General features: G+C 41.9%; 1 protein-coding gene and 1 long non-coding RNA gene across 8 annotated transcripts in view; one reads left to right on the top strand and one right to left on the bottom strand.

The window, feature by feature from the left end:
• LOC116688570 (uncharacterized) overlaps positions 1-24,555 on the bottom strand; it is an 81,459-nt gene that overhangs the window by 4,176 nt on the left and 52,728 nt on the right. The gene's annotated exons all lie outside the window — the stretch shown is intronic.
• dido1 (death inducer-obliterator 1) lies at positions 377-24,555 on the top strand. Of its 7 annotated transcripts, none has more exons than XM_032514683.1 (19): positions 377-534; positions 2,018-2,111; positions 5,417-5,535; positions 5,825-6,911; positions 7,918-8,305; positions 9,761-10,132; positions 12,212-12,431; positions 15,214-15,769; positions 15,888-16,047; positions 16,222-16,338; positions 16,457-16,570; positions 16,953-17,115; positions 17,204-17,669; positions 17,959-18,106; positions 18,202-18,291; positions 18,389-18,584; positions 19,871-22,870; positions 23,016-23,057; positions 23,296-24,555. In XM_032514683.1, the coding sequence occupies exons 3-19, from the start codon at positions 5,454-5,456 to the stop codon at positions 23,952-23,954; spliced, it is 7,860 nt and encodes a 2,619-aa protein (XP_032370574.1). In that variant the 5' UTR covers positions 377-534; positions 2,018-2,111; positions 5,417-5,453; the 3' UTR covers positions 23,955-24,555. The 7 variants fall into 7 exon arrangements, with proteins under 7 accessions (XP_032370574.1, XP_032370575.1, XP_032370572.1 ...); XM_032514684.1 differs by having other exon boundaries at positions 16,457-16,618; positions 23,356-24,555; XM_032514681.1 differs by having other exon boundaries at positions 16,457-16,618.

The following is a 24,555-nucleotide window of genomic DNA, read 5'->3' as shown; positions in this document are numbered from 1 at the left end:
TTATGAATTTGGCAAATTCCAGCTCACAAATGCAAATGGTTACCTGAAAGACAACTTTAAAAATAAAATTGACTTGAGCCATGGTATAATAGTATCTAAAAATTAGATATTGTTCAGTATGTTGTCTACTATAGGTGACTAATTGAATTTATCAAAATCTAGGCAAATTCCAATTCAGTTTAAGATTGTTAACAATAAAAAACCCCACAAACGTTTCAGTTGGTAATTCATATTTGCTTTTTTAGGGTATTTAAAGTCTATAGCTTGAAATTGAACTAAAATGGTAGAGTTGTAAATGCAGCTGAAAGGCTGTGCATTACCGCACCTAGGATTCAAGCTAAACAAACCTTTCATTGTTGCCCGTGCCTGCCCAGTGTCCCTCCTGACCAGTGGGGGCGCTGTAGACACAATGGCCGTATAATCTAAACTGTCAGCCATCTGCCGCATTCAGTTAGCTAGCTACCTCCAGCGGGAATGGAAAATGGAGGACTGACCGACATGCGAGGGCAAATCGTCGGTATTTCTAGCGTGTAGGTGGGTAGAATGCAACAATTTAATATTTGTGCAATGCTAATGAAGCGTTTAATACGTTTGAGGTACGACCGTGTCTCAGTTTTGTTTTAACGTTAAGCTGTTTGATGCGCCTGACGTTAGCTAGCTAGCTAGCTGTAACGTTAACTTGTGTAACGTTACCGTTACAGCCAAACTACCCTATTCTAGCTAGCTATGCCGTTCGCATTGGTTAGTTTTATACGACTCTTTGTGCTGTAAGAATGCATCTCCAAAGTTTTTGATAGTTAACGTTATGTGCTTTAATTTGGTGTGTTAAATAAATGCCTAATAGCTACAGGTTGAGTTTGCAGTTAGGTTACCCATGCTCGTGGTGGCGAACGTTAATAGCGTTAGCCAGGCATGTTAGATTAGATTGGCTACAAGCGCACGTTTTACAAAGCTCTGTACTTCGTTACGGAACGACGAAAATAAAAGCCTCAATATGCAAAGGCATGCTTAACGTTATACATGGAGTTGCTAAGTGTGCCCCGCCCAAAAATGCAACACAATTTGTGCTTTGGTAAACGTTTGCTAATGCTAACGGTAGATCGTTGTTCAGTGGTGTGGCAGAACGTTTGCTTTTCGGCCATCATTGGCTGTGTCCTATTACCTATAGCATGGTTCGGCTGTGCAGCATGTATCGTTATAGCCTGTTGTCGTAGTTTGTTGTCAGACTCCTCCAATTTAGGCCTGCTGGATTAATACAGTTTTACAGGTCACATGTAACAATGAAGCACGGTTGTGACCGGAATTCAGGAGTTTCTATGTTATGCGCACCAAGGCCCTATGCAGCTTCCCTCTTTCTGTGTCGAGCAGCCACTACTGGACTGCCACACGGCAATTACAAACATAGCATCTCTTTGTCAGTATGTCATGTCGCTGTATCTAAACATATTATAAAGTTGGTTTTGTCGCTTTGTCCGCCATTGTTACATTTTATCCCGGGGCCCTCCCACCTCTCATGGCAACAGTTGTCCTGCAATTCACGTGGCAAGGTGTCGTGACCACAGGCCCAGCATTGGAGGAATCCTGTTTCATCACTTTCAGTCTTTAGACCAATGCCTGATTTTTAAAGCAGATATAATGATGCATTCATTTAGACAGAATTGTAAATGCTTTCAAATATCAACATATTTAGATTATTCAGCAAATGTTCTTACTTACTGTCAACAAATTGGTATCCCACATGCATTTGGTTATTTCATCAATTTGCAGTTTTGAATAACTATTGCAAAGTCATCATTGTGGCATATTAATTCAAACTTCACTTATGTTTCTTGATCATATATATAAATAATCAAACTTTGATTGAGCAGTTGTTGAATTGCTAAATACCCCAGTTACTAAACATCTTACATATCCAGAAAATGAACATCATTTGTTAATTTATCATCTAAACAAGTCTGCATTAATGTTGCATCTTAGAGCACTTTGATCCTAACTTGTATTTCCCTCTATCTGCCAGATCCTTTAACCTTGAACCAAGACGGATGGTTACTGGTGCAAGGCCTTGTTTTGTTTGAAGATCAACCCTGTTACTCATCACTGCTGAAGCGCAGGTATAAACATTGGCTTTTTGTTGTATGTCCTTAAATCAAAGAATGATTCTCATTTTCAGAAATAATTCACTAGGGGTGTGACGAGATTAAAACATTAAGATAGTTCTCGTCCAGGTTAAGAATCTTGCAATATCAGTACACAAGCAGAATTCAGAAATCAATCTGCCAAATTTCATTACCTGAGAGCACGTAAGCGTCTCTGTCCTCTCCTCTACATGTTTCACAAAGAGCGGTGCTCATAGTGTGTTCCATTTGTAATGAGTAATCAGATTTTCCGAGGCCCCCTAACCTCGGATTTCTGAGTTTGGAACTCGGACAATCTTGCAGTACCCCAAGCTCAAAATCCAACATGGCTTCCCCGTGCGTCTACAGTTGCTGTAGTAGCATACAGTTATTAGCACCTCTGTCTTATTTGTGTCTCACTAAATTAGTCGGACTTCTATCTGTGGACATGTTGCTACGCTGTTTGACGAGGCTACAGCAGAGAAGCCATTTAACAGTGCTCATTTTTCATCTTGTAACTTCTGATTGAATTTTACCAGTCATATTTAATAATTTAAATATTTTTTTAAATTGTGTTTAAATCTTGTCTCTTTTTTTGTGAACCCAGTCTCGTGAGCTGAGTGTCTTGTCACACCACTAGAATTCACCAATCACGATAACAATAACAATTTCTAACTTGTCTTGGCCCACAATAAATATGGTTTTAGACTTGGTTTTAGTGAATTCCTGACTATTTAACATGGTTTCTGGTCTCATCCCAATTTTCGACATATAAATGGGCATACTAGAAATTTTAGAATGCCCCCAAAAAACTGAAATACTACGGTTTTTCCTTTGTGCCAATCCAACTGCCACATTCTGCTTTATGAAGAATCATGCAGTAGGCCTGCACAATTCACGGGAAAAAATATTAATCACACATTGTTATCTTATAATTGATATCACGATTCTCTGCCATAATTTTTTTTTCTTCTTTTTTCTCACGAGGTGTAATGTTTATTGCACACATGAACCATAACAAAACGAATTGGCAGTACCAAACGTAGAATTTCTTTTTGGCACCTATAGCACATTGCGAATCATCACGAGCCTGTAAACATTGAGGCTTCAATGAAGAGAAGGGAGAGCATCGCAGCGATTGGGAGCGCTTTAAAAACTATTTTATCTATGTTTAGTCTATGTTTAAAACGTGCAGACAAAAGTAGTAGCATTTGTGATGCAGTTGGCTCATGAAATTAAATGAGCATTAAAGTCATTAAATTTCAAAGATTTCAAAATTAAATTGTGAATTGAGGTGCAATTTTGTAAGCATTAATTGTGCAGAAATATCATGCAGCACGAGTTTAAGGAGCTGATGGTATAACATTTCACTGTAATGGTGCACAGTTGTTGTACAATTTCATGCAACAAAAAATAGATTGATTAAAAATACAATCTAGGGGCAAAATTGCCCCCAAGATTCGAAGCAATATATTTGCCAGTTTAAGCCAGTGTCCAAATCATACATCAAGCCATTCTTTTATTTTCATTATATTCGTTTTATTTCCATTTCTCTCTCTAACATACACTCACACAAACAGAGCTGTTGCTGATAAATGCACAAGAATAGCAACAGGATGTTTTTCATTTACTCATGTTGGCATAAGATGGTGATTACTGTATGCATTTTAATCTGGGCTCATTTCACATAAATGTGACTTCATGCATTAATTACTATTTTTAAGTGTCCCCAAAATTGGTAAATTTCCCCCTGAAATGTTTTAGTGTCTTATCCTTAAAAGCTTGCAGATTTTATTAAGCTGAAAATGTGACATTGGGCATAGTGGGACGAGACATGCTCTTCTGGTTCTTGACACACATACAGGGTTGAACGTCAAAAATTAGCGTTACCCAAAAACAGCGTGTAGATTTTTTTTTCAATTAGTTTTTTTTAGCATCTCACATCCCACTTTCAGTCACTCTGACCACTACGGTCAGAAACATTGTGCCTAAGCATGAACAATAACATCGCTGTCAACGGGCTTATATGCTAAAGTTAGCAGCCGACTGTTACCTTGAAACCATCCAACAAATAGACGGTACAATAGGGAAAACAAAATGCTGAGTGACCATTACTAGCAATGTTTTTCATGTTGGTTTTGAGCGGGATGCAACCCCATTAACCTGGAAAGCGGTTTTAAAACAGTAGCTAACTTTAACACAGCCTCTCCTGCAGCGGTCAGGCAGAGACTGCAGCGTCCGTTAGCGTTAGCTTCTTGTCACATCTGGGGTCTGATACCCTGTAAATTCATCAAATTTAGTGTCCACAATACTATTTTCCAATAATCTGTAGCTGTCATATTTCACGGGACCCGCGTGTGAGTGAAAAGTAGTATTCCACCTGTTACTTAGTTGCCATGACTTTGCAAGTGATGGCGTCCTGTCACTGCTCCTGTTGCTCGGGGAGAGAGAGCGGATGACAGTTTGCTTGAGCAGCAGACGGCTCTGCAGAGTCGTGTAATTGCACCTTTTTATTACTTTTCATAAATAGCTGAAGCTGCGCGGTGTACAAAGCTGAAACCCTGTTGTGCGTCTGGCCTTTTACATAGCGGCAGAGATTTGGCTGTGGTGGGCCGCAATCAACATAGAAGAAACACTGCAGTGTGTCAAGAAAGTCACCCACATTTTATTGTCCAGAGTGAGGTCCTACCAATACTTAAATTTGATCACATATTCGTTATAAGCTGATCATTTAAAAAGAAAGAGAGAAAAAAAAACACACACTTAAACAACTATCTTAATATGGATCCCTTAGATTGTGACAAAAATTGTGACTAAGATACTAAGTGGGCCATTTTAAAGTTTAAAAATCAACTTGTCAGAGCTGTCTGTTTGACATACTATGTAATGGAGACTGTTTAGAAAGTAACTCAGCCCTTGCTTGGCATTTCTTTCCTGCAATTCTCCTTATCGGCCAACAACTGCACTTATTCAAATCATCTGAAATAAGCTAATATAGCAAGCCAGGTGATTTATGTACTGATGGCCTTCATGGTTTCAAGATATGAGTTTGTATTCCCTCACACTTATTTCATCTCTCTCCAGTCATAACAAGGTTGATGATGCAAATATACTTTTGTTTATAATTGTGCCACTATTTTGGAGCGTAAATGTAGTAAAGTATTTCTTTAAAAAAATTGTGACATGGAGCAATCCCAGCACTGCCAAATTATTAAAAACCTGGCAGCCATCAGTATTTGCCATATTATGAATTGAAAAGAGTGACTCATAGCTGGTCTCTTGTGCTCTTCTCCTAATTGTAGACATTCTGTTTGAAAGTAGGGATTGACTCCATCATCTATGGAGGAGAATGCAAGCCCTGAGCTCTCTCTAGCTCCTGAGCCAGAGCAGAGCCAGGACCGCATGGATAGCTGCTCTCAAGGTACCTTGGCTGAGCTTCTTTCCCCCACACAATAAAGGGGTGGGAACGTTGTAGTAATGCCGGGCACATTGTGGTTCTATGATCTTTAAATTTAAATTTGGGTGAGGGTAAGTAAGGGTCAAATCCAGGTCAAACAATCATTTTTAAATTGATTCAATATGTTGCTTTAACACAAAATGTTTTGTAGTTTCTTGGCTTTATTGTTGTATTGCACTCTGGTGATTGCATGCTATGTTTTTCTTTTCTTTTTTTTTTTTGCCCACAGCCTTCTTTGATTGTTTGTTCACAGGTTTTGGAGAAGGGAAGACGGAGCAGAAAGAACAGTTTCAAACGGAAAGCCAGAATGTGGCCAAAGAGACATTAGAAGAGCCAGATACATCTTCCAAGGCCAACAGTGAAGTTAAAAAGACTTGGAGTTTTCGACGGTCCACTGTTGCAAAGAGAGAGATGCCAGTGGAGGCAGCAACCGATAGTCCTGATAACCGCTGTCCTGTACGTCGCAGTGGCAGGCAATCTAAGCGTACTGACAAATTAGAAGAATTCCTCTTGACTGCCAAAAGAGGGTCAAGAAAGAGCGCCCCACCTAGTCTGGAAAGTGGCGATCCTCCTTCCCAAACCCCAACTGATGAGACTGCCTCAGAGGCCAGCTTTGATGGTAACGCTGACACCAAGGCCGTAGAGGACAAGGTAGAGTCCCCAGAGAGAAGGACTAGAAGTAGTGCAAGAAAGCAGACCCAAAGGAAAAGTCGAGGTGGCAGACAGACTCGAGGACGCCGTGGCGTGACAGTTAAAGATGAGGGAAGCTCTGAGAATGAGGAGGACAGCACAGACACTGTCAAGAAGGACAAATTACCGGAAAAAAATGAGGAGAAACGAGATGAAGAGAGTGATCCCCATCCTGAAGATGTAGCTTGCACTAATATAGTGCAGCCTCAGCCAGAGCAGGACTCGGAGAGGAAAGAGGTTCTTGATGAGAAGAATGAACATGGAGATGAAAATGACAAGGTGGAATCAGAGAAGGAGACTGATAAAGAGACTGACGAGGACAGCACAGAGTCAGACAAGCCTGCAGCAATGTTGGTAAAACGTGGACCGATAAAAACATACATCAATAAAAAAAGGGTAGCCAATAAGAACGCTACCCCTGTTAAAGGTCCTGCTCATACCAACAAAGTCACTACTGTCAAGAGGGAGACCAAGCCTAAAACTACTCAAGTTTCTGGAATGACACACAAGGCTCAGACACAAGTGGACAAGGATGATGAGAATGACTCTTCAACGTCTTCATCTTCATCATCATCCTCCATTGATTCTGATGAGGGAGGTTATGATCCCAATGCACTTTACTGCATCTGTCGCCAGAAACACAACAAAAGGTATTTTTAATTTATTGTTTTTATCCATTATCGGTGTTATTGTAATCAAAATGAATGCTGCATCATTTAAGTGTTAATAATGCAGTACATTTTTATGCAGGGCTACAGATTATCCACTTGCGTATGCAATTATGTTTTTTGTGAGTTTTCAAGTTAAAATTTCAAGTGGTCTCATTAATGCAAGTTCATGATGATCCTTACCATTGGTACACCTGCCAGCACTTGATGCACAGCGCATAATGTGTGTGTACATAGCATTGCAGAACTCTATGAAACAATCTGTTTTGCTATTACTGTGTTCCACAAACAAAGTGGTCTGGTGGGAAAAGAAAGACAATGAGAGGTTTCGACTCAAGATGCCACTGAGAAAGGTGCAGGCGGAGAATTAAGAAAGCACCACTATAAACAATACCTATGGCTGTTGTACAAAGGGAAATATGTGATGTGTGCATCTCTTAGGCAAATCAAAACTTGTTACCAGTTCAGATATGTCAATCTGTGTATTAATGCAAAACGAGGATATGCAAATGAAGACAACTATTAATCAGTGTAAAGGTTAGTCTGGAAGGCCGTTTTAATGAACATATTACAGAGTTTTCCCTGCCATTATACGGCCTAAGCGTATGAGGTTAAAACAATGTTGAAGCATCTTGAAAGCCATCGTGTGCAGAAGACATGTATACAGTCTTGCAGCCACACACCATGCATGTTGCACACACTGGCTGCTTCAGCCCACATGTAGTAGTGCAGTAGTAATAATTGAGATGACGTCACCAATAGGCAAACGAGCGCATGACTTCAATTACACTCTAAAAACCCAGGGAAACCAATGTATTACCATTTGCTCTTCATTTCACTTTAAACTCTGCATTTTAAGTTGCATTTTATGTCTACAACCTTGTGTTTTCATGTTGTATCCATACTCCAAAGTATGAGGAAAGCCAGAGCTTTTGTTGAGCATTAATTTTGAGGAAATGTGGCACTATAAATGTTCTGTGCTCATTAGGTTCATGATCTGTTGTGACCGCTGCGAGGAGTGGTTCCATGGAGACTGTGTGGGCATCACTGAGGCCCGTGGGCGCCTGATGGAGAGAAATGGGGAAGACTACATCTGCCCCAATTGCACCGCTAAGAAAAATCAGGTCGTCAGACCTGCCACATCTATTCTCGCAACAAGTACAGATATTGGGAAACCCAAAACTGTGGCTTCTGCTTTCGCTTCTTCTGTGACCTCGGATGAGAAAACTAACTCCTGTGGGGTTAACGCTGTCGCGGCACTTTCGTCCTCCACTGCTGGAACCGAAGAGAAGGGGGCAGAGGACATGGGCATCAAAGGCAGGATAGAGAAAGCTACTAATCCAACTGGGAAAAAGAAGATAAAGATCTTTCAGCCGGTAGGTTGCAACTGAGCTCAACTTAAAGGCTTTGAATTGCTGTTATAAGTCATTGTCTGATTTGCTGTGCCTATTGTTTTGCCATTCAGTACTTCATAGTGCATGTCAAATGTCTTAATAATGCAACTTTCAAAGTAACTATGATGTAGGGCTGCAAGATTATGGCCAAAATGATGATCATGATTATTTTGATCAATATTGAGATCATGATTAATTATCACAATTTGTTGATTTTAACCAAAACAAATGTTATTTTCACATAGACTGCTTATAAGTGCTTTCACATCCATATTGTGCTACATTCCTCTTATTTTGAAGTTGTATGTTTTACATACATACAGCTGTGAGCTAACACACTAACTAGACATGACAAAATGTTGCTTTTACTGGTAAACTGATGAACCTTATGACCGACTGCTATCTGTTGTGGAATTTTCCTCACGTTACTCTGTCCTCTGTAACTGTCCACATCTAGAAACTAAGTTGCTCGGTGCAGGGAACAACTCTGACTGGCACATGATTAGACAGTGGTGTACGGAGCGGTAGATTGGCTTTGCAAAAAAACGCAGATTGTTCAATGAACGGAATGAGACATTTAAAATATCGCTTGATTACGCAAATTTGATCGTGGGAAGCCAAGATTGTGATCATGATTAAAATTCAGTTAATTGTGCGGCCCTACTATGATGCAATGTTCAAGTTTATACATAAACCAATTTCCAGTCCATTTTACTGTAGCTACTGTCAAAGGGCTTTAATGTGTGGTTGAAATGTAAATTTGAATTATGAATCCCCAAACTGAAGTTTAAAGTACAGTGCTGCTATTATCACACTATTAGTGTGATTTGAGTCTGCGTGGGTAGTGTTGCGGTGTTCAGAGAATGCAGATTAGACCCCAAAAATTAGCTCTAGATTATAAATCTAAGTGGACAAACAAATGGTTAAAAGGTCACTTCGTTATTTTTCCAAACTGTCCCCAAGAGCAAGATATTGCCAAACCCACCAGACTCACTTAAGTAAACAGTCATTTTATTATGTAAAACAAAATTAACTGTGGCCAGGTTGGCCCAGTGGTAGAGCAGGCGCACATGCACTGAGAGGTTTGTTTTGACGCAGAGGTCCAGGGTTTGAATCTGACCTGTGACAATTTTCTGCACGTCTTCCCCCTTGCTCTCCCCTGTCCTTGTAAAGGCGTAAAAGCCCAAAAAAATTCTTTAAAAAAAAAATCTAGTAAAACAGTCAACTAAAACTACATTAAACCATAAAAAGCTGTCAGGCTTTTCACTGTTCCAATGATCACTAATCTGGTTTGTTTAAAAATAAACCCTTAATTAACCCATCTACATTTAAAAAATATAGTGACTATCTATACACCCTAAAATGTTTTAGATTGAGTTTGAAAATGACATAGCTCATCATAAGTTGTTAATTTTATTGTCTACTGACTTGGAGCAGGCCATACAGCAGCCAGCCCAACCAAAAGCAGGCCAAAAATCAGCACCCACCATGGAAAAGAAGGCAGCACCCACATCAGAGCAGAAAGCACTACCAGACGCAGAGCAGAAAGTGGCATCAAACGTGGAGGTAAAAACAACACCAATAGTGGAGGTGCCAGAGGAGAAGGCCGGGCCAAAGGCTGAGGAAGAGTCTTCCCTTCCCAAATGTATCGGGCCTGGCTGTGAAAATAATGCCCAGCCAGATTCCGTGTACTGTGGCAACGACTGTATTCTGGGACATGCTGCTGCAGCCATGAAGTCCATCACTGATGTTAAAGAGCCCAAGCAGAAGGACAAGGCAAAGGCCCAAAAAACAAAGTCTACACCAAAGGTAACTTGGACCATTTGAGATTTAGTCTTTAGATATGTCTTTATTACGTTTGAGAACTATTTCTTAACATGTGTTAGAATGTTTGTTGGGAAGTCTCTTGGTTCACTGTTGATTAGCATTATAGAAAACATTTGTGTATACATTAATTGTTATCATAGATTAACACACCCAAGTGTTATTACAGTCATATTATATGATTAGTATTAGGAGTGAAAACTGAAAGGTTTTAATATAACTTGAAACTAGGGCTGCTCAATTTTAGGAAAAATCATAATCACGATTATTTAAAACAATTACTATTGTCTTTTGCAAAGATGTTGCATTTATTGAAGTAAATAAACTGAAACAGTTAAACAAATCAACAGTGGATACACCTTAAACTGTGAATTTTCCCTAAATCATTTTGCTGGTTGAAATATTTTTTCTTCCATTCAGAACGAGACAAAGTAGTCGTTTACTTGCAAGTGCTAAATACTTGTTTTTCTCAATTGCTCTGTTTTTGTGCTTATTTGGAGCCAAAATTGTAATTGTGATTTAAAATTTCAAATAATTGCACAGCCCAACTTGAATTTTTTTTTTAATGGAAGTATGTGTAAAAAGTCTACTTTTTGAAAATAAATTATAACCATCCTTTAATACCGTGGCATACCGTGAAAGCAGTTGGCTATACTGCTGAAACCATGTCTCGACTGGTTCCCTTCCTGTGGCTGCACCCTCTGCATTTTAATAATGTCACAGGAGGTCATATCTTGCCTAAAAGGGTTCAGAAAGTTTTTTTTTATAACTCTAAAATACTACTAGAAAGTGAAATTGCTTAAATTTTCTTATGATCATCATAATTTATTGTTAACCAGCAGTGGAGCAGGTTGAGTTTTACGGATCATATCAAAGTGAACAACTGGCCTGTCTGCTGACTGCTTAGCTCATGTCAACAATGGAGTCATCAGTCCAACTGGATCGTGAAATGGACAAAAGCAGTGCATGCGTATTAAAGTATTTCAAGGTGTCAAGCAATATGTTTGAACACTGTACTTTATTTTACAAGGTCATTTGTCATATACCAATGATACGATGCTATGTTGTAGCTCAATAAGTTTGCTGCTGATCCCTGGAGAAAATGTGGTTATTTCATGAAGTGAAAATTGTTTTCTAGATGCAATGCCGTAGGTTCTACTAGTTAATCAATTTCCCAGGGCTCTTTTTAAGATGGTGAGTTATAAGCTTGTTTTTTTTTTTAACAAAAGGAACATCTAAAGAATATGGCTCCTGATACTGAACCCAATGTTTTGTTTATTGACTGCATCATTTATTTCAAGCTTCTTCTTTTTTTAGTCACTCGCATTGCATGCACCTGCTCCTGATAGGTGTTAAATGTGTGGTCTGATTCTCCCTACATGTGCTGTGCGTACATGTATGTGACAATAAATAAGGAAAAAAAAAAAACTTGAACTACTAGTAACTATTAAATTTTATCAACCGTATATAACCAGCTTTATTATAACTGGACAGTATTTTTGCTTTTACAGTTTTGTATTGTCTAAATGTTAAGGCATGCATGCATTGCAATTTTGTGAGGGATTTGTACATTTGGGAAAACTATCTTCATATGGTTGATCTTGCTTTGGATTACAGGTTCCTAAAGGCAATGTCTGAAATGATGTTTTTGACTCGGTAGACTAGACTAAATAACCTGCCAAGAATACTTTTATATGCAATGTAAATTTTTGATAGAATAATGTCCAGGTTTACCGAAGCTTAAATGCTACATGCAGAGCAATGTAAAAGGCTGCCAATACAGAGTTGAGTGTATGCAGAAATGCTATTAATTTACTTTGAATTGTACTATGTACACTGTGCGTAAGAAAGGACTAAAACCGAGAGCAGGGTGACCAAAGAACATAAGAGTTAATTATTTTGTTTACCATGCACATGTTTTCCTCTTATTCCTTTATAATCTCTTATAAAAGCCAACATGGCTCAAGCCAAACATTTTGTATGTTACCTGTAATGTGGTCAAATATGAGGAGTTCTGTAACTTAAAGGCCTGAATGTGTTTTTTTTTTTTTTCCGTTCCCGCAGAGGAGTGTGGCTGGTGGGAAAAAGAGGCCAAAGAAGACCCAGGAGGAGTCGGACAGCGAAGAAGACCATAGTGCTGATTTGGATGATGACGACGAAGATGAGCATGCTGAGGAACACCCGCCCCCGCCGGCCACTGCATCCTGGTCCAGCGACCATAATTACATTGCAGTAACACCAGAAAAGACTACACCCATATCACCAACAGTGTTAAACAAAAAGTGTATGTATCTCTTTGAAGGTCTTGGGCTGTTAAATCCACGTTGTTATTTTTCCATTTTAAATGTGGTTCCTGTGGTGCTAATTTAGACATGATCCGTACATATGGGGGTGAACATGAGTGCTCTGGAGATGAACTCCGTTGTGTGCTAGACTCAAATGATTTGCAAAGTGTTGTGATTTTGATAATGCTAAGGATTTGTTACTCAATGAAATGTTTGGAGCTGTGAATAAGGTAAGTGCTATTTGTGGCGTTGGTTAAGTATTCAATAACCCAGAATGTTTTTAAAAGGGGCACTCCACAGGTTGCACTCAAGATTATTTTAGTAGGTACTTAGCCTGTGAACACAATTATGTCTTCTTTGGCTTTGATGCCACCAGGGTTATCTCAACTTGGGAGACTTTAAATTCTTAACTGAAAGCCTGCATTATAAACTGTTGGCAGGAGTTTGAAAAATGTAGCATTTACCAGATAGGCAGGGTCTAAGAAATTATGTGTTATGGGAAATGTAGGATCCAGCTTTTTTCAGATCTTGGCCAATGCTATGGACTAAAAATCAGGAAACCTAAGCCTTTGCTGCAGAAATTTTCATTTCTCCCCCCTTCCCCCTCAACCTTTTGCCACTCAATCGTTGGAGTACCTCTTTTGAATACCTCATAGTGAAATGTAGGGCTGTAGAGTTAAACGTATTAAGGATCACATGGTAGAGCTAAAGGAGGGCAATCTCAAAATCAGAGCTCTTGTGCTTTACCATGAGATGTATGGGTATAATGAATGGACTGGTGCTAGTATGTGAGATTTCAAATGACCTGCACAAGTCTCACCATCTCCTGGGTTCATCACCTCTGCTGTTGACCCATAAAGGTCCTTCCCCCTTTCTCCAGCAGGTAGGTGTCTCAAGAATTCCCCCATATTAATGTGGACCAGTGACGCTAACATAACTCATATTGTAGCTGATACTGTCAACTGTTACGCACAACTTTGTGTTTTTTCTACCCGGAAGTTTGTGGGTAACAGGCGGACTCAAGTTTTTTTTATAATTCATTCATATTGAATATGATGCATCACAACTCGTGGGAAATTGGCTTTGAAATAAAAGGTGATATAACAGATTTTAGGATGCCTTGATTGATTATGTGAGCAGTGTTGGCTTGCTGTAGGATATCCCGACCAGTTCAGCTTAGACAAGCATATACCACTGATAAATCTACACACACTATGGCTATGGAGACGCAACGGTCAAGAGCACCCAGATGGTGAACAGCCGGCAAAGAAGGAAGCTCTACCGCAGAGACCAGACCATCTGGAGGTACTACAGTGAAGTTCAGAAGGCCCACAGCAGAAGACAGAAGCTGAAGACCTGTGCTGAGTTCAAAGATTCAGAAGAGGGAGACCATGCTCAAGTTTTTGTACACATTTTGCACCTGAGATCTGATATATATTGACAGGATCGTTTGTTGCAATGAAATGGGACAGTTTTTCATCTCCTTTTATAAGGGATTGTTGAAGACATAAGGATCTTTATTGATAATATAGCAAGTGTTAATGTTAAGTAAATGTATCTTCTCAGGTCAGGAGGTCAGTATGACCAGTGATTGTTGTGAATAACAGGAGGAAGATATGGCTCATTGATTTGTCCTTTCATAGTGCATATTTCGCTTGGTGTGACCATCTCTCTTCAAAAGATGGTTGACTGGTTGCTTTGGGTCTCAATACTATTGCTCTGCACAATATTTTTGTGGTTTATATATTTTAGTAGGTGTATAGTTAGTGTTAAAGTAAGTAATGCAGTTTACATGCAAATTGGACATAATGGATGATGCACTGGCATCTGCAGTTGACAATGAGGAGAGGTTTGAGAAGTGTATTCAAGTCTTGGTTCAAAGTGGTTGATATATTTTTCTTTATATAGTTTTATTTATGTGAATATTTTTTAAGAAATGTTTTATTTATGTATACCTCAATAACTCACTCAAATGACAGAACCATTAACAAGACAACTTTTGGTCCAAGCTCATTGGCTTATAAGCTGGTGCTAGTGGTTAGGGTGTGTAGCTGATCTCATAAGACTTCATGTTAAAATTAAGTTACGTTATGAACTTCATTTGCAATAATTTCCTTTAATTCTGATTAACACATTACATTCATGCCATGGGATGGAGGATTTATGCTTTAGTAGGCAGTGAAACATTTCAGCCAGTGAATAACCAGTTAATCTTGCTTGTCTCTTGCATTCAAGTTATGAGAACCTGGTAGTTGTCCTTTCTTTTCATTAACTGCTTATAGTAAGTTTACAGTATGAGTTTGCACAAGACTAGTGTTTCAGTTCCCTCTCTCCCATTTGGATCTATGGGTACTGAGAATCAAGCTGCCTTATAAGGGAGTACAAAGACCATTACCACTAAATGTTTGGAAAGAAAAAACTTATTTCAAGTGGCCCTGCATAAACAGCACAATGTATCTGCCATCCACTGCCACAAATAAAGAGGGGCTTTTTAACTGCCCAGTTGTCAACTTTGTGTTCATTTTAGAATGCACATTGCAGTGTGTTCATTGTGCAAACACTAATAACTGTGAATGACAATTATTTGTATTAACCTTACAGCTGTCAAGTTGATAATTGTCATCAAAACAATGAAGAGCTTTTTCAGGCACAATGAAGTCTGAATTATAGTCCTTAATCATGATTATCTGCAGTGTTGGTAAAATACACACTACATCATATCTGCTGATGTTTTATATGATGGCATGTTTTAAAATGTTTGATATTTTTCTTGGTTTCCAGCCCCCCCTAAAGAAGAGAAGCAGAGTGAGAAGAAAGAGAAGGAGCCACCCCTGGCTCCTGAGAAACCACCTCGAGCTACCACAACACCAGTCAAAGGAAACAAGAAATCCCCAACTACTAAAGCGGCCAAGGTTTCCCCGAAGGGCAAGAAGCCTTCTCCTCAGGCTACCAGGTCAAAGGCACCCAAGAAACCTGTGACACCTCAGAGTAAAACTGCAGCAAAGACCAAGAAACCAGGTGTGACGCCCGTCCATACCCCTTCCCGCTTCCCTCCAGGTCCGATCCATGTCACAGGAGCACTGAGAGTCACCAAGTCCAACTTTACCATTCCTAAGAAGCAGCCACAACAAAAGGATGCTCCATCCCATACCAACGTATCCTCATCCTCCAGAGTCCCGTCATCTCCTGTTTCTTCAGCTCCTTCCAGCCACTCCTTATCCTCCAGACCGACACATCCAGCTGTTTTAGCGCCCCCTATGTCCCCCATGTCACCGCCCCCCAACAACCAGATGAGAACAAACATCCGCCGCTCGTTGACAGACATCCTTTATAAAAGGTAAGAGTCCTGCAAAACTAGTTCAGATTACTTAAGTTTTTGAGATTGTTTCTGTAAATCTTTGGCTAAGATCATTTAAACATCAAACACTAAGATTTGTTGTGTTCCTTACTACCAGGGTGAGCGACAGTGATGATCTGAAAATGAGTGAGAATGAGGTGGCAAGGCTGGCAGTTGCCATTGAAAAGGAAATGTTCAACCTCTGCCTTAGCACTGACAGCAAGTACAAGAACAAATACAGGTCTCTTATGTTCAACCTGAAGGATCCTAAAAACAAAGTGAGTCAACGTAAACATGCATGCACTTAGTTTTATGTCCGTATATCTTTAGTACACTTTGTGTTTGCAGAGTTGTGTATTTGAAGGAAATGCCTACATCCTTAAAAGCTATTCTGAGCTTACTTGATGTCCCTCATATTGAGGTGTTAAATTGGTGTGTTACGTTTGTCTCAGGGCTTGTTCTACAGGGTAGTGGGTGGTGAGGTTAGTCCCTTCAGACTGGTGAGACTAAGTGCGGAAGAGTTGCTTTCCAAAGAAATATCCGAGTGGAAGAAGCCCATTGCTCCTGAGGTAAATGTTACTTATCTCTAACTAAATGCTAAGCACATGGTTAAAGAGTTCCCTGCTGACAGTTTGGAACTGTTATACATAAATTGCTACAGCATACTTACATGGTTGTGTCCCGCAGGCCCAGTCTCCCAGTGCAAGGGTCCATTCGGAGCATTCCAAACTAGGCAACAGGCATGACTCTGGCTTACATAGCATGGATATGGAGGATGCTCCGCCAACATCCGATACAGATGTATGTATCTCTGCCACCACTTCATCTACTCGCATGGCTTCTGCTGCAGTAAGTGGTGGCATGCTGTCTTTCTTTAGCTTTCACACTTTTCCTTTTCACCTGTGCATGGAGTGCTTATTAACACAAATCTGGCAAAGTAAATACCGTAGCAAAGATATTGCAGGCTAGTTATTTTGCAAACTGTCCTTCAATGTTATTTCTTTATTTCTAAAGCTTTGTCTTTCTTCATCATTGTTAGGCATTAAACCTACTCACATATACTTTGCAAAAAGTATAGTGTTGTACATTATAGTAATCCCAAATTCTGGGTGTTATGTGAATGACCATAAACGGTTTGTTTTCAACCAAGAGTTGATGGAGGACCTCTTCTCTGTGTCCCCAGGACCAAGATGAGTCTAGCGCCCCTCCTTCAGTTTCAGCTCAGTCCTCTGCTGTGGAGGGGAACAGTGGCAGCAGCATGCCAGACATTTTTAGTACCATGCTCAAAGACACAACTTCTGAACACAAGACTCATCTATTTGACCTCAACTGTAAAATATGCACAGGTAAATGAGACACGGAAGAAGGATATTCATCCAGCATATTTAAAATGATTTGTTATCCAGCAGATAACTTTTAATTTTTGCTCTCTAGGTCAGAAGACCGAAGACGAGCCTGCAGCTAAGAGAGCCAAACTGACCAAGAAGTCTGAAACTGTCTCCCCTGTCAGCCAAACACAGGACCCCACAGCTTTCCAGCACCAAGACCCCTTAACCTACAAACATGCAATGCCGCAATCCTACCAGTCTAACATGGAGTCAGCTGTCCCAGAGTTACAGTCACAGCTGGACCCCAATATGATGGCACCTCCAGCCCAGGTCCCAGCATCTTTCACTCCCACTGTGTCCTCTGTCAGCATCACCCGCAGAGACCCACGCATGGCCAGGCACAGCTCCGGTGTGACTGTCACCTACACTGCTCCAGAAAAACCCATCAACAACTCAGCAGAAACCCTCCCAGCTCCTGTTAGTGCTCCAGTAGACATTGCACCCAAAGCAGCACTGCCGATGCCCCCAGCTCCACCATCTGCGGTAGCCACGTCCAAACCTGTGAAAACAAGGTGCTCAATCTCATTACGATTTTATAAATTAGCTCTTCCTGGACACGACTGGGTTTTGTGGTGCACTAACATTTGTTAGCAATATATTTTGTTATGTGCTAAAATTGCATGAGAAAATGTATATCAGTAGGTCAAATTCTATTTTTTTAACAGGATTGGTGGTTGTACAGTAGAGTAAGATGGGTAGTGTCATTGTTCTGTTCTTTGAGAAATGCAGTGTACATGATGAAGTGTGTATGGACTTGGGTATTGGGTTTTCTCTAAAAGGAAGACTGTTTGGTTTTTACAGTACATCCGAGCCTCCTCCTGAGGGTGAGACCGCTATCTTTCTCCATGGTCAAGTGAAGATTTGGAAAGGATTTATCAACATGCAGGCTGTGGCCAAGTTTGTGACCAAGGCTTATTTGGTTTCAGGATCCTTTGAACACCTCAAGGAGGTTAGTAACTTTGCCTGGTGATTAAGCTGAATGCAAAACCTTTGGGCATACATATAAGCAAGCGCATCATACTTAGTGTTGTCAATTTTGTGCAGGATTTGCCAGACACCATTCATGTTGGGGGACGGATATCTCCAAACACTGTGTGGGACTACGTTGGGAAACTTAAAACCTCACTTTCCAAGGTTTGTTTGGAGAAAAATGTATTGTATCAAAGTGTTTAACATCTTTATTTGAAGGCCTTGCATTGCTTACATACTGTTTTTTGCTCTGTGTTTGCAGGAACTGTGTCTGATCCGTTTCCACCCAGCCACAGAGGAAGAGGAGGTCGCATATGTCTCTCTCTTTTCTTACTTTAGCAGCAGGAAACGATTTGGTGTGGTGGCTAACAACAACCGTCGTATCAAAGACCTCTATCTCATCCCACTGGGCTCAAAAGACCCATTACCCTCCAAACTTTTACCGTTTGATGGGCCAGGTAAGCATTTACAGTGATACACAAATGTACCTTTGTGGTGACATGAATGTAGTTGCATTTATTGTAATGTTTTTGCTGTAAAGTTGTTGTTTTTTGTCTCTGTTCCTATGGTGAGTATATATAGTGTCATCTTTGGACTTATTTAGAGCTTGTGGATTCATGGGTTTGTACTGTAGAGGGCAGTCACACTCCTTGATGAATCTCCCCCAGAACACACTTCTGTGCATTTACAGTAACAGCTGCTGTGCTCTCTGCTGTGTATCTGACTTTGTATCACACATTTCTAATAAAGGAAGAAGTTTGCATTGCAGGTTGGTGCCATTTGAGTCCAGTACCAGCCTGTTTGTTACAACTTGGCTCATGTATAAACAGAATTGAACATCTGTATAATCAATAAATTGCTATGACATAACAACCATTTGATACCGCACTGGTGTTTCTATGGTAACTTGCAGTACTTGATGTAAACTTTACAGTGATTGCACAACACTGTTAAAAATACCCACATTGCTACAAGTATAGAAATAGTTGAACTTCCAGAAGTATCAAGGTTGTACATCTCAGAGGGTTTCAAAGATCAGGAGATCTACTCCTGCATATTGAGGATATTAAAAGTGTTTCCTTTATTAATTGAGTAGCTTCAGAAAAATAAAATTACACGTCTTGGATTTGTATGATGTTTTTGTGACCAGGCTGGTAATGATCCTAAGTCAAACTTCAGTAAGACCTAATGTATTCACTTGACTGTGGATTAACCAGAATTATATTAAAGTTTACAATCTGTTGCAGGTTTCTTGCAGTCATATTTTGGCAATTTCAAGTGATGTTGGGGAATTTGTTTTATTTGATTATTTTTGACTTTTATATCTGACAGGATATCTACAAATCAATCAACACAATCCTACTGATGCTTCTGTGTAGCTGGAACTCATTTACTATTCAATTACTGATGTCAGTATGTTTAATTCACAAAACAAGTTGAATGTCTACAGACTAAACTGTAGACAATTAGACTTAAACTACCTTTGTCATTTCTTGAATAAAAAGACTTTGGAGTTGGACTTTTTATACCTTTTTTTTAAATATATTTGAAAAAGCCTTCTGTGCTACTAGTTTTTTTTATGCATGCATTGTAGACAATTTTTAGAGGCTGTCATTTCACCCGTTTTTTTACCCGTGTCCATTGCATACGTCAGAAATAATCAAATCTTTTGTTTTAATGGTCTTTTTGTGAATTTTTTTTGTTAGTGCAAATGTTTTCTAAGCTAGTTTTGTCCATCTTGCAGGTCTTGAACCAGTTCGTCCCAACCTCCTCTTGGGGCTGCTGATCTGCCAGAAGGATAGAAAGCGTACTGGTGCCCCGTTGGAATCTGAGGAAAAACGGTCCAAGACTCAAACAAAAGATGTCGATGACACAGGCCTTCCAAAGCCATCTCCTACAGTCAGAGCAGAAAGATTTACACGGCAGGGTCTTGAAATCCCCTTCAGTACGACTCCTCCAGGGTCACCTCCACCCAGCTCCTCTGAGACCTCAATCAGCACTGTGGCCACCTCCTCCGTCCTTTCCTTCTTGTCCTCTGTTAATGCCACATCCACTACCACTGGCAAAGACTCCCCGTCTTCGTCTAGCTCTGTTGCTTCCTCAGCAGCAGCCACTCCTCTTCAGACCATCCTCAACACTCTTTTTGGGAAGAAAAAGCATGATTCAGAAGCTTCCAACTCTCCGTCAGATCAGGGTGGAGAATTACTTCCGCCCGCTACGATGCTAGACCCCATTGTGCAGCAGTTTGCACAGAGCTCTAAAGAGAAACTGGTGGAGGAGGATGATGATCGACCGTATGATCCAGAAGAAGAGTATGACCCTAGTAGGGGCTATAATGTGCCTAAAAAGCCTGTAGAGGTAGTAAGAAAACCTGAAATCTCTAAGCAGCCTGAGGTGGTTGCAAATGAAGGTGATGATGTAGCGTATGACCCAGAGGATGACTCAATTTTTGAAGAGGTCAAAACTGTAGTACCAGGTAAAGCTAAGGTTCCAACTGAATCTGAAACTGATCCACAAAAGATCTTGGAGAGCCTTAAACAGATTGGGGATCAGACGATCCAGAAAAAGGGAGAGCAGCAAGTGTCATCTACAGGGACGCTTGGTGCCTCATCGACACTTTCAGACACACTCTTGACTCCACCTACCAAATCCCTTTTGGGCAACACTCAGCTACTGCAGCTTGGCAAAAAGGTTGAGGAACTAGTGAAGTCCTCAACGGTTGCTCCCTTGATCAACCAGAAGAGAGATCCCCGACAGAGCAGGGATCCTCGCCAGGCTGTGGCTGGCAGGAAGTTGACCGATGATCCCGAGGAGCAGGAGGAGACATCTGCTCTGTTGGAGGATTCTACTCTTTCCTCACAACCTGTGGGTCAAGAGCCTCAGCTGTCTGATGTAACTGAACTCCCAGACTCCTTACAAGGCTCAGAGACAACACAGCCTAATAATGAAGTGATAAGCGAAACGCTACCCTTCATGCATTCAGACGAGGCAGATGTAGCAATTCCTTTACTAGGAGAGGAGGTGGAACCTGATCTGGAGTTTAACTACATGGATGAGAAAGAAGTGAAAACTGAAGAAGCTGAGCCACTCAAGATAGAAACCAAAATGGACAAGTACAGTATTTGGCCAAATGCTGCCAGTATTTTAAAAGCTGGTGAGGACCCAGAGTATGAGGAGAATAGCCAAGATGCACCAACCACAAGTTATTTTAATGAGCCTGCAAACACCTCCCCAATAACCTCAACAATCCCAGTACTTACTCAGAGCGCAACAAAGGTTGACACTCAGTCCCATCACATGCCGCATTACATGTCAACACCAGGGTTTGACAACGAGTACAGACCACCAGCTGACATTACCCCACCATCCAACTTCCCTCCGCCCCATCGGATGCAGGGACAAAGCCTGATAATGAGGCCTCCGCCAATGTCTATGCCACCACCCATACAGGGTCTTCCTCCAATGTCAGGTCCTCCACCTATGCAGGGACCCCCTCCACCCATCCGTGTACCTGTACGTGGTCCGCTCCCAATGCAGAGTGACAACAGCCAGCAATATGGTCCTCCTCCGACAGCATACCCTCCCTATCAGAACCAGTGGTCAGGCCCCCAACCACTGCAGCAGCAGGTCCCTCCTGGACCACCTCCCCAGAATATAATGCCACTAAGAGGACCACCACCATCATTCCCTCCAATGGCCCAGAGAGGCCCTGCTCCTCAAATGTTTGATCCCTCCATTCCCCCACAGCACATCAGACAGCAAGGTAACCCTACAGGCCTTCCCCCACCTCCTACTTTTGATGGACAGAACAATTTACCACCGCCAAGATTCACTGGGCTTCCACCACCATTTAATTTCCCTGCAAACAGAGGTCCTCCTCCGCCTTTTACGGGGCCACCCCCTGGTCACTTTGAAAACCGGCTTCCTCCTCCGTCCCATTTTCCAGGGCCCAGGGGTCCCCTGCCGTCTCAGTTTGGTGAGCATGGGGCTCAACCCCCAATAGTAGACCAACCTCGAGGCCCTGCAGAACATTATAACAAAGACAATTCCAATTCTTTCAAGCTAAATGTGGATCTCCATGTTTTTAAAGACAATCAGGGTCCCCTGTCTGGTCCAGCATACCGGGGACCTCCACCTAACCAGTATGAGGACAGAAGAGGCCCACCTTCAAATAGCGAGATGAGTAAACAGCACTTCAATCCACATAACCAGTACGGGAGCTCCATACCTCCATCCTCACCACCACATCGAGGATCTTTTGAGCAGGAGAATAGACCCCACCTTTTTCAGCATTTTGGAGGATCAGAGCGGTACCGCTTTGATAGGCACTCGGATGAGCCAAGACCTGTTCGCCACAGTGGGCCACTACTGCCAACGCCTCCAGAGGCTCCCATAGGTCCTCCATGTCGCATGGGAGCCCACAGTCCAGACATGCATCGGGACGACCACTGGCACCGCCACTCTCCTGAAATGAGGAGGAGGAGCAGCAGCACCCGAGAGGACTCAGAACCCCGCAGTGGCGATTGCTTTAGTCGCTTTGAAGGAGGGCACAGAGAACCTGCTTCTGGTCCCTCACAACACTCTGAAGAGAGACAGAGGGAGCTGTCCGAGGACCACCGGAGGGAAAGAGAGCGGGAAGTCCCCCATGCCGGCAGGCCTTCATGGGACAGGGGCCAGGGCAAGCAGTGGAGCAGAGAGCGAGAGTGGGATAGAGCAAGAGAAAGGGACCGCGATCCAGAGCGCAGCAGGGAAAGAGACCGCGATCCTGAGCGAGGCCGAGAAAGAGACCGCGAGCTGGAGCGAGGCCGAGAAAGAGACCGCAATCTGGAGCGTGGCAGAGAAAGAGACACGCGATCCGGAGCGTGGCCGAGAAAGAGACCCAGAGCGTGGCCGAGAAAGAGACCGCGATCCGGAGCGTGGCCGAGAAAGAGGCAGCGATCCGGAGCGTGGCCGAGAAAGAGGCAGCGATCCGGAGCGTGCCGAGAAAGAGGCAGCGATCCGGAGCGTGGCCGAGAAAGAGGCAGCGATCCGGAGCGTGCCGAGAAAGAGGCAGCGATCCTGAGCGAGGCCGAGAAAGAGGCAGCGATCCGGAGCGTGGCCGAGAAAGAGGCAGCGATCCGGAGCGTGGCCGAGAAAGAGACAGCGATCCGGAGCGTGGCCGAGATAGAGACCGCGATCCGGAGCGTGGCCGAGAAAGAGACCGCGATCCGGAGAGTATTCGGGAAAGAGACCGCGATCCGGAGCGTGGCCGAGAAAGAGATCGCGATCCGGAGAGTGGTCGGGAAAGAGACCGCGATCCGGAGCGTGGCCGAGAAAGAGACCGCGATCCTGAACATACCCGAGAAAAAGAACACCACCCGGAGCGAGGCCGAGAAAGAGATCGTGATCCTGAACGTACCCGAGAAAGAGAACATGATCCAGAGCGTACCCGAGAAAGAGACCGCAGCAGAGGGAAGGAGGGCGAGAGGCACAGGGACACGGAGGGAGAGCGGCACAGGGATCAAGACACAGACAAGAGGAGAGACAGGGAGAGAGACAGGGAAAAAGACAAAGGCAGGGATTCTGATAAGAGGGACCACGACCGTGACAGAGGGAGAAACCGTGATCGAGAGCGAGAACGTGACCGAGAAAGGAGACGGGACCGATCCCGAAGCAGGGAACGAGACAGGGACAGAGAACGTGGGAAAGACCGGGGCAAAGATCGAGACAGGGAGAGAGATAGAGACAGGGATCGTCGGGACAGGAGCAGAAGCAGAGAAAAGAGAGAGGAGAAAAAAGAAAGCAAACATGATACACCCAAGGAGAAAGATATAACTGCAGACAAATGACAAGAAGAGGTTCTAGTCTCTGTTTTGACACTACAGTACGATTTTGAGACACTTCAATCTTTCACCAGTTGAAATCCAGTTGTATCACTGTAAAAGTAGATGAGCAGTATTTTGTTAAATTTTCACAGTTGTGTTCGTACTAGAAAAAAAGTTTGACAATGTTTGTATTCTTTTTGTCACTTAAAGGTTTCTTTGTTTTATCACATTTGAAAAAACAAAAGTGAAGGCCATGTAGTTTGCTTGTGTAAAGATGTATTAAGTAGGCTACTGAGTTCTATTACATGTACCTTTCTCCTGCCCAAGCAGTTTTTTTAAGAAAACAATAATGTAACTGAGTAACACACCATTTGCAATATGTAAATATGAATGTATTTGTGTATATACTGATGTTTTTAATCATACTTTTCTAAGTAGAGAAAATAAAAGCCATATATCTGAGATGGATAATGTGAAAGTTAAGGAAACACTGTTTACACACGTGTTACGTACAGCAGCATTGACCTTAAACACACCCAACTATCTACAGTATACATCCCATCAACGGTTGTCAATGAAATGTCCTGATTTTGCTTCAGCTCAACCAATTAAACCCATTTGATGA

This window comes from Etheostoma spectabile, chromosome 4, assembly GCF_008692095.1.
Source record: "Etheostoma spectabile isolate EspeVRDwgs_2016 chromosome 4, UIUC_Espe_1.0, whole genome shotgun sequence".
Taxonomy (NCBI): domain Eukaryota; kingdom Metazoa; phylum Chordata; class Actinopteri; order Perciformes; family Percidae; genus Etheostoma; species Etheostoma spectabile.
Note: the sequence above shows the minus strand (reverse complement) of the source record. Positions and strands in the feature narration are given on the sequence as shown.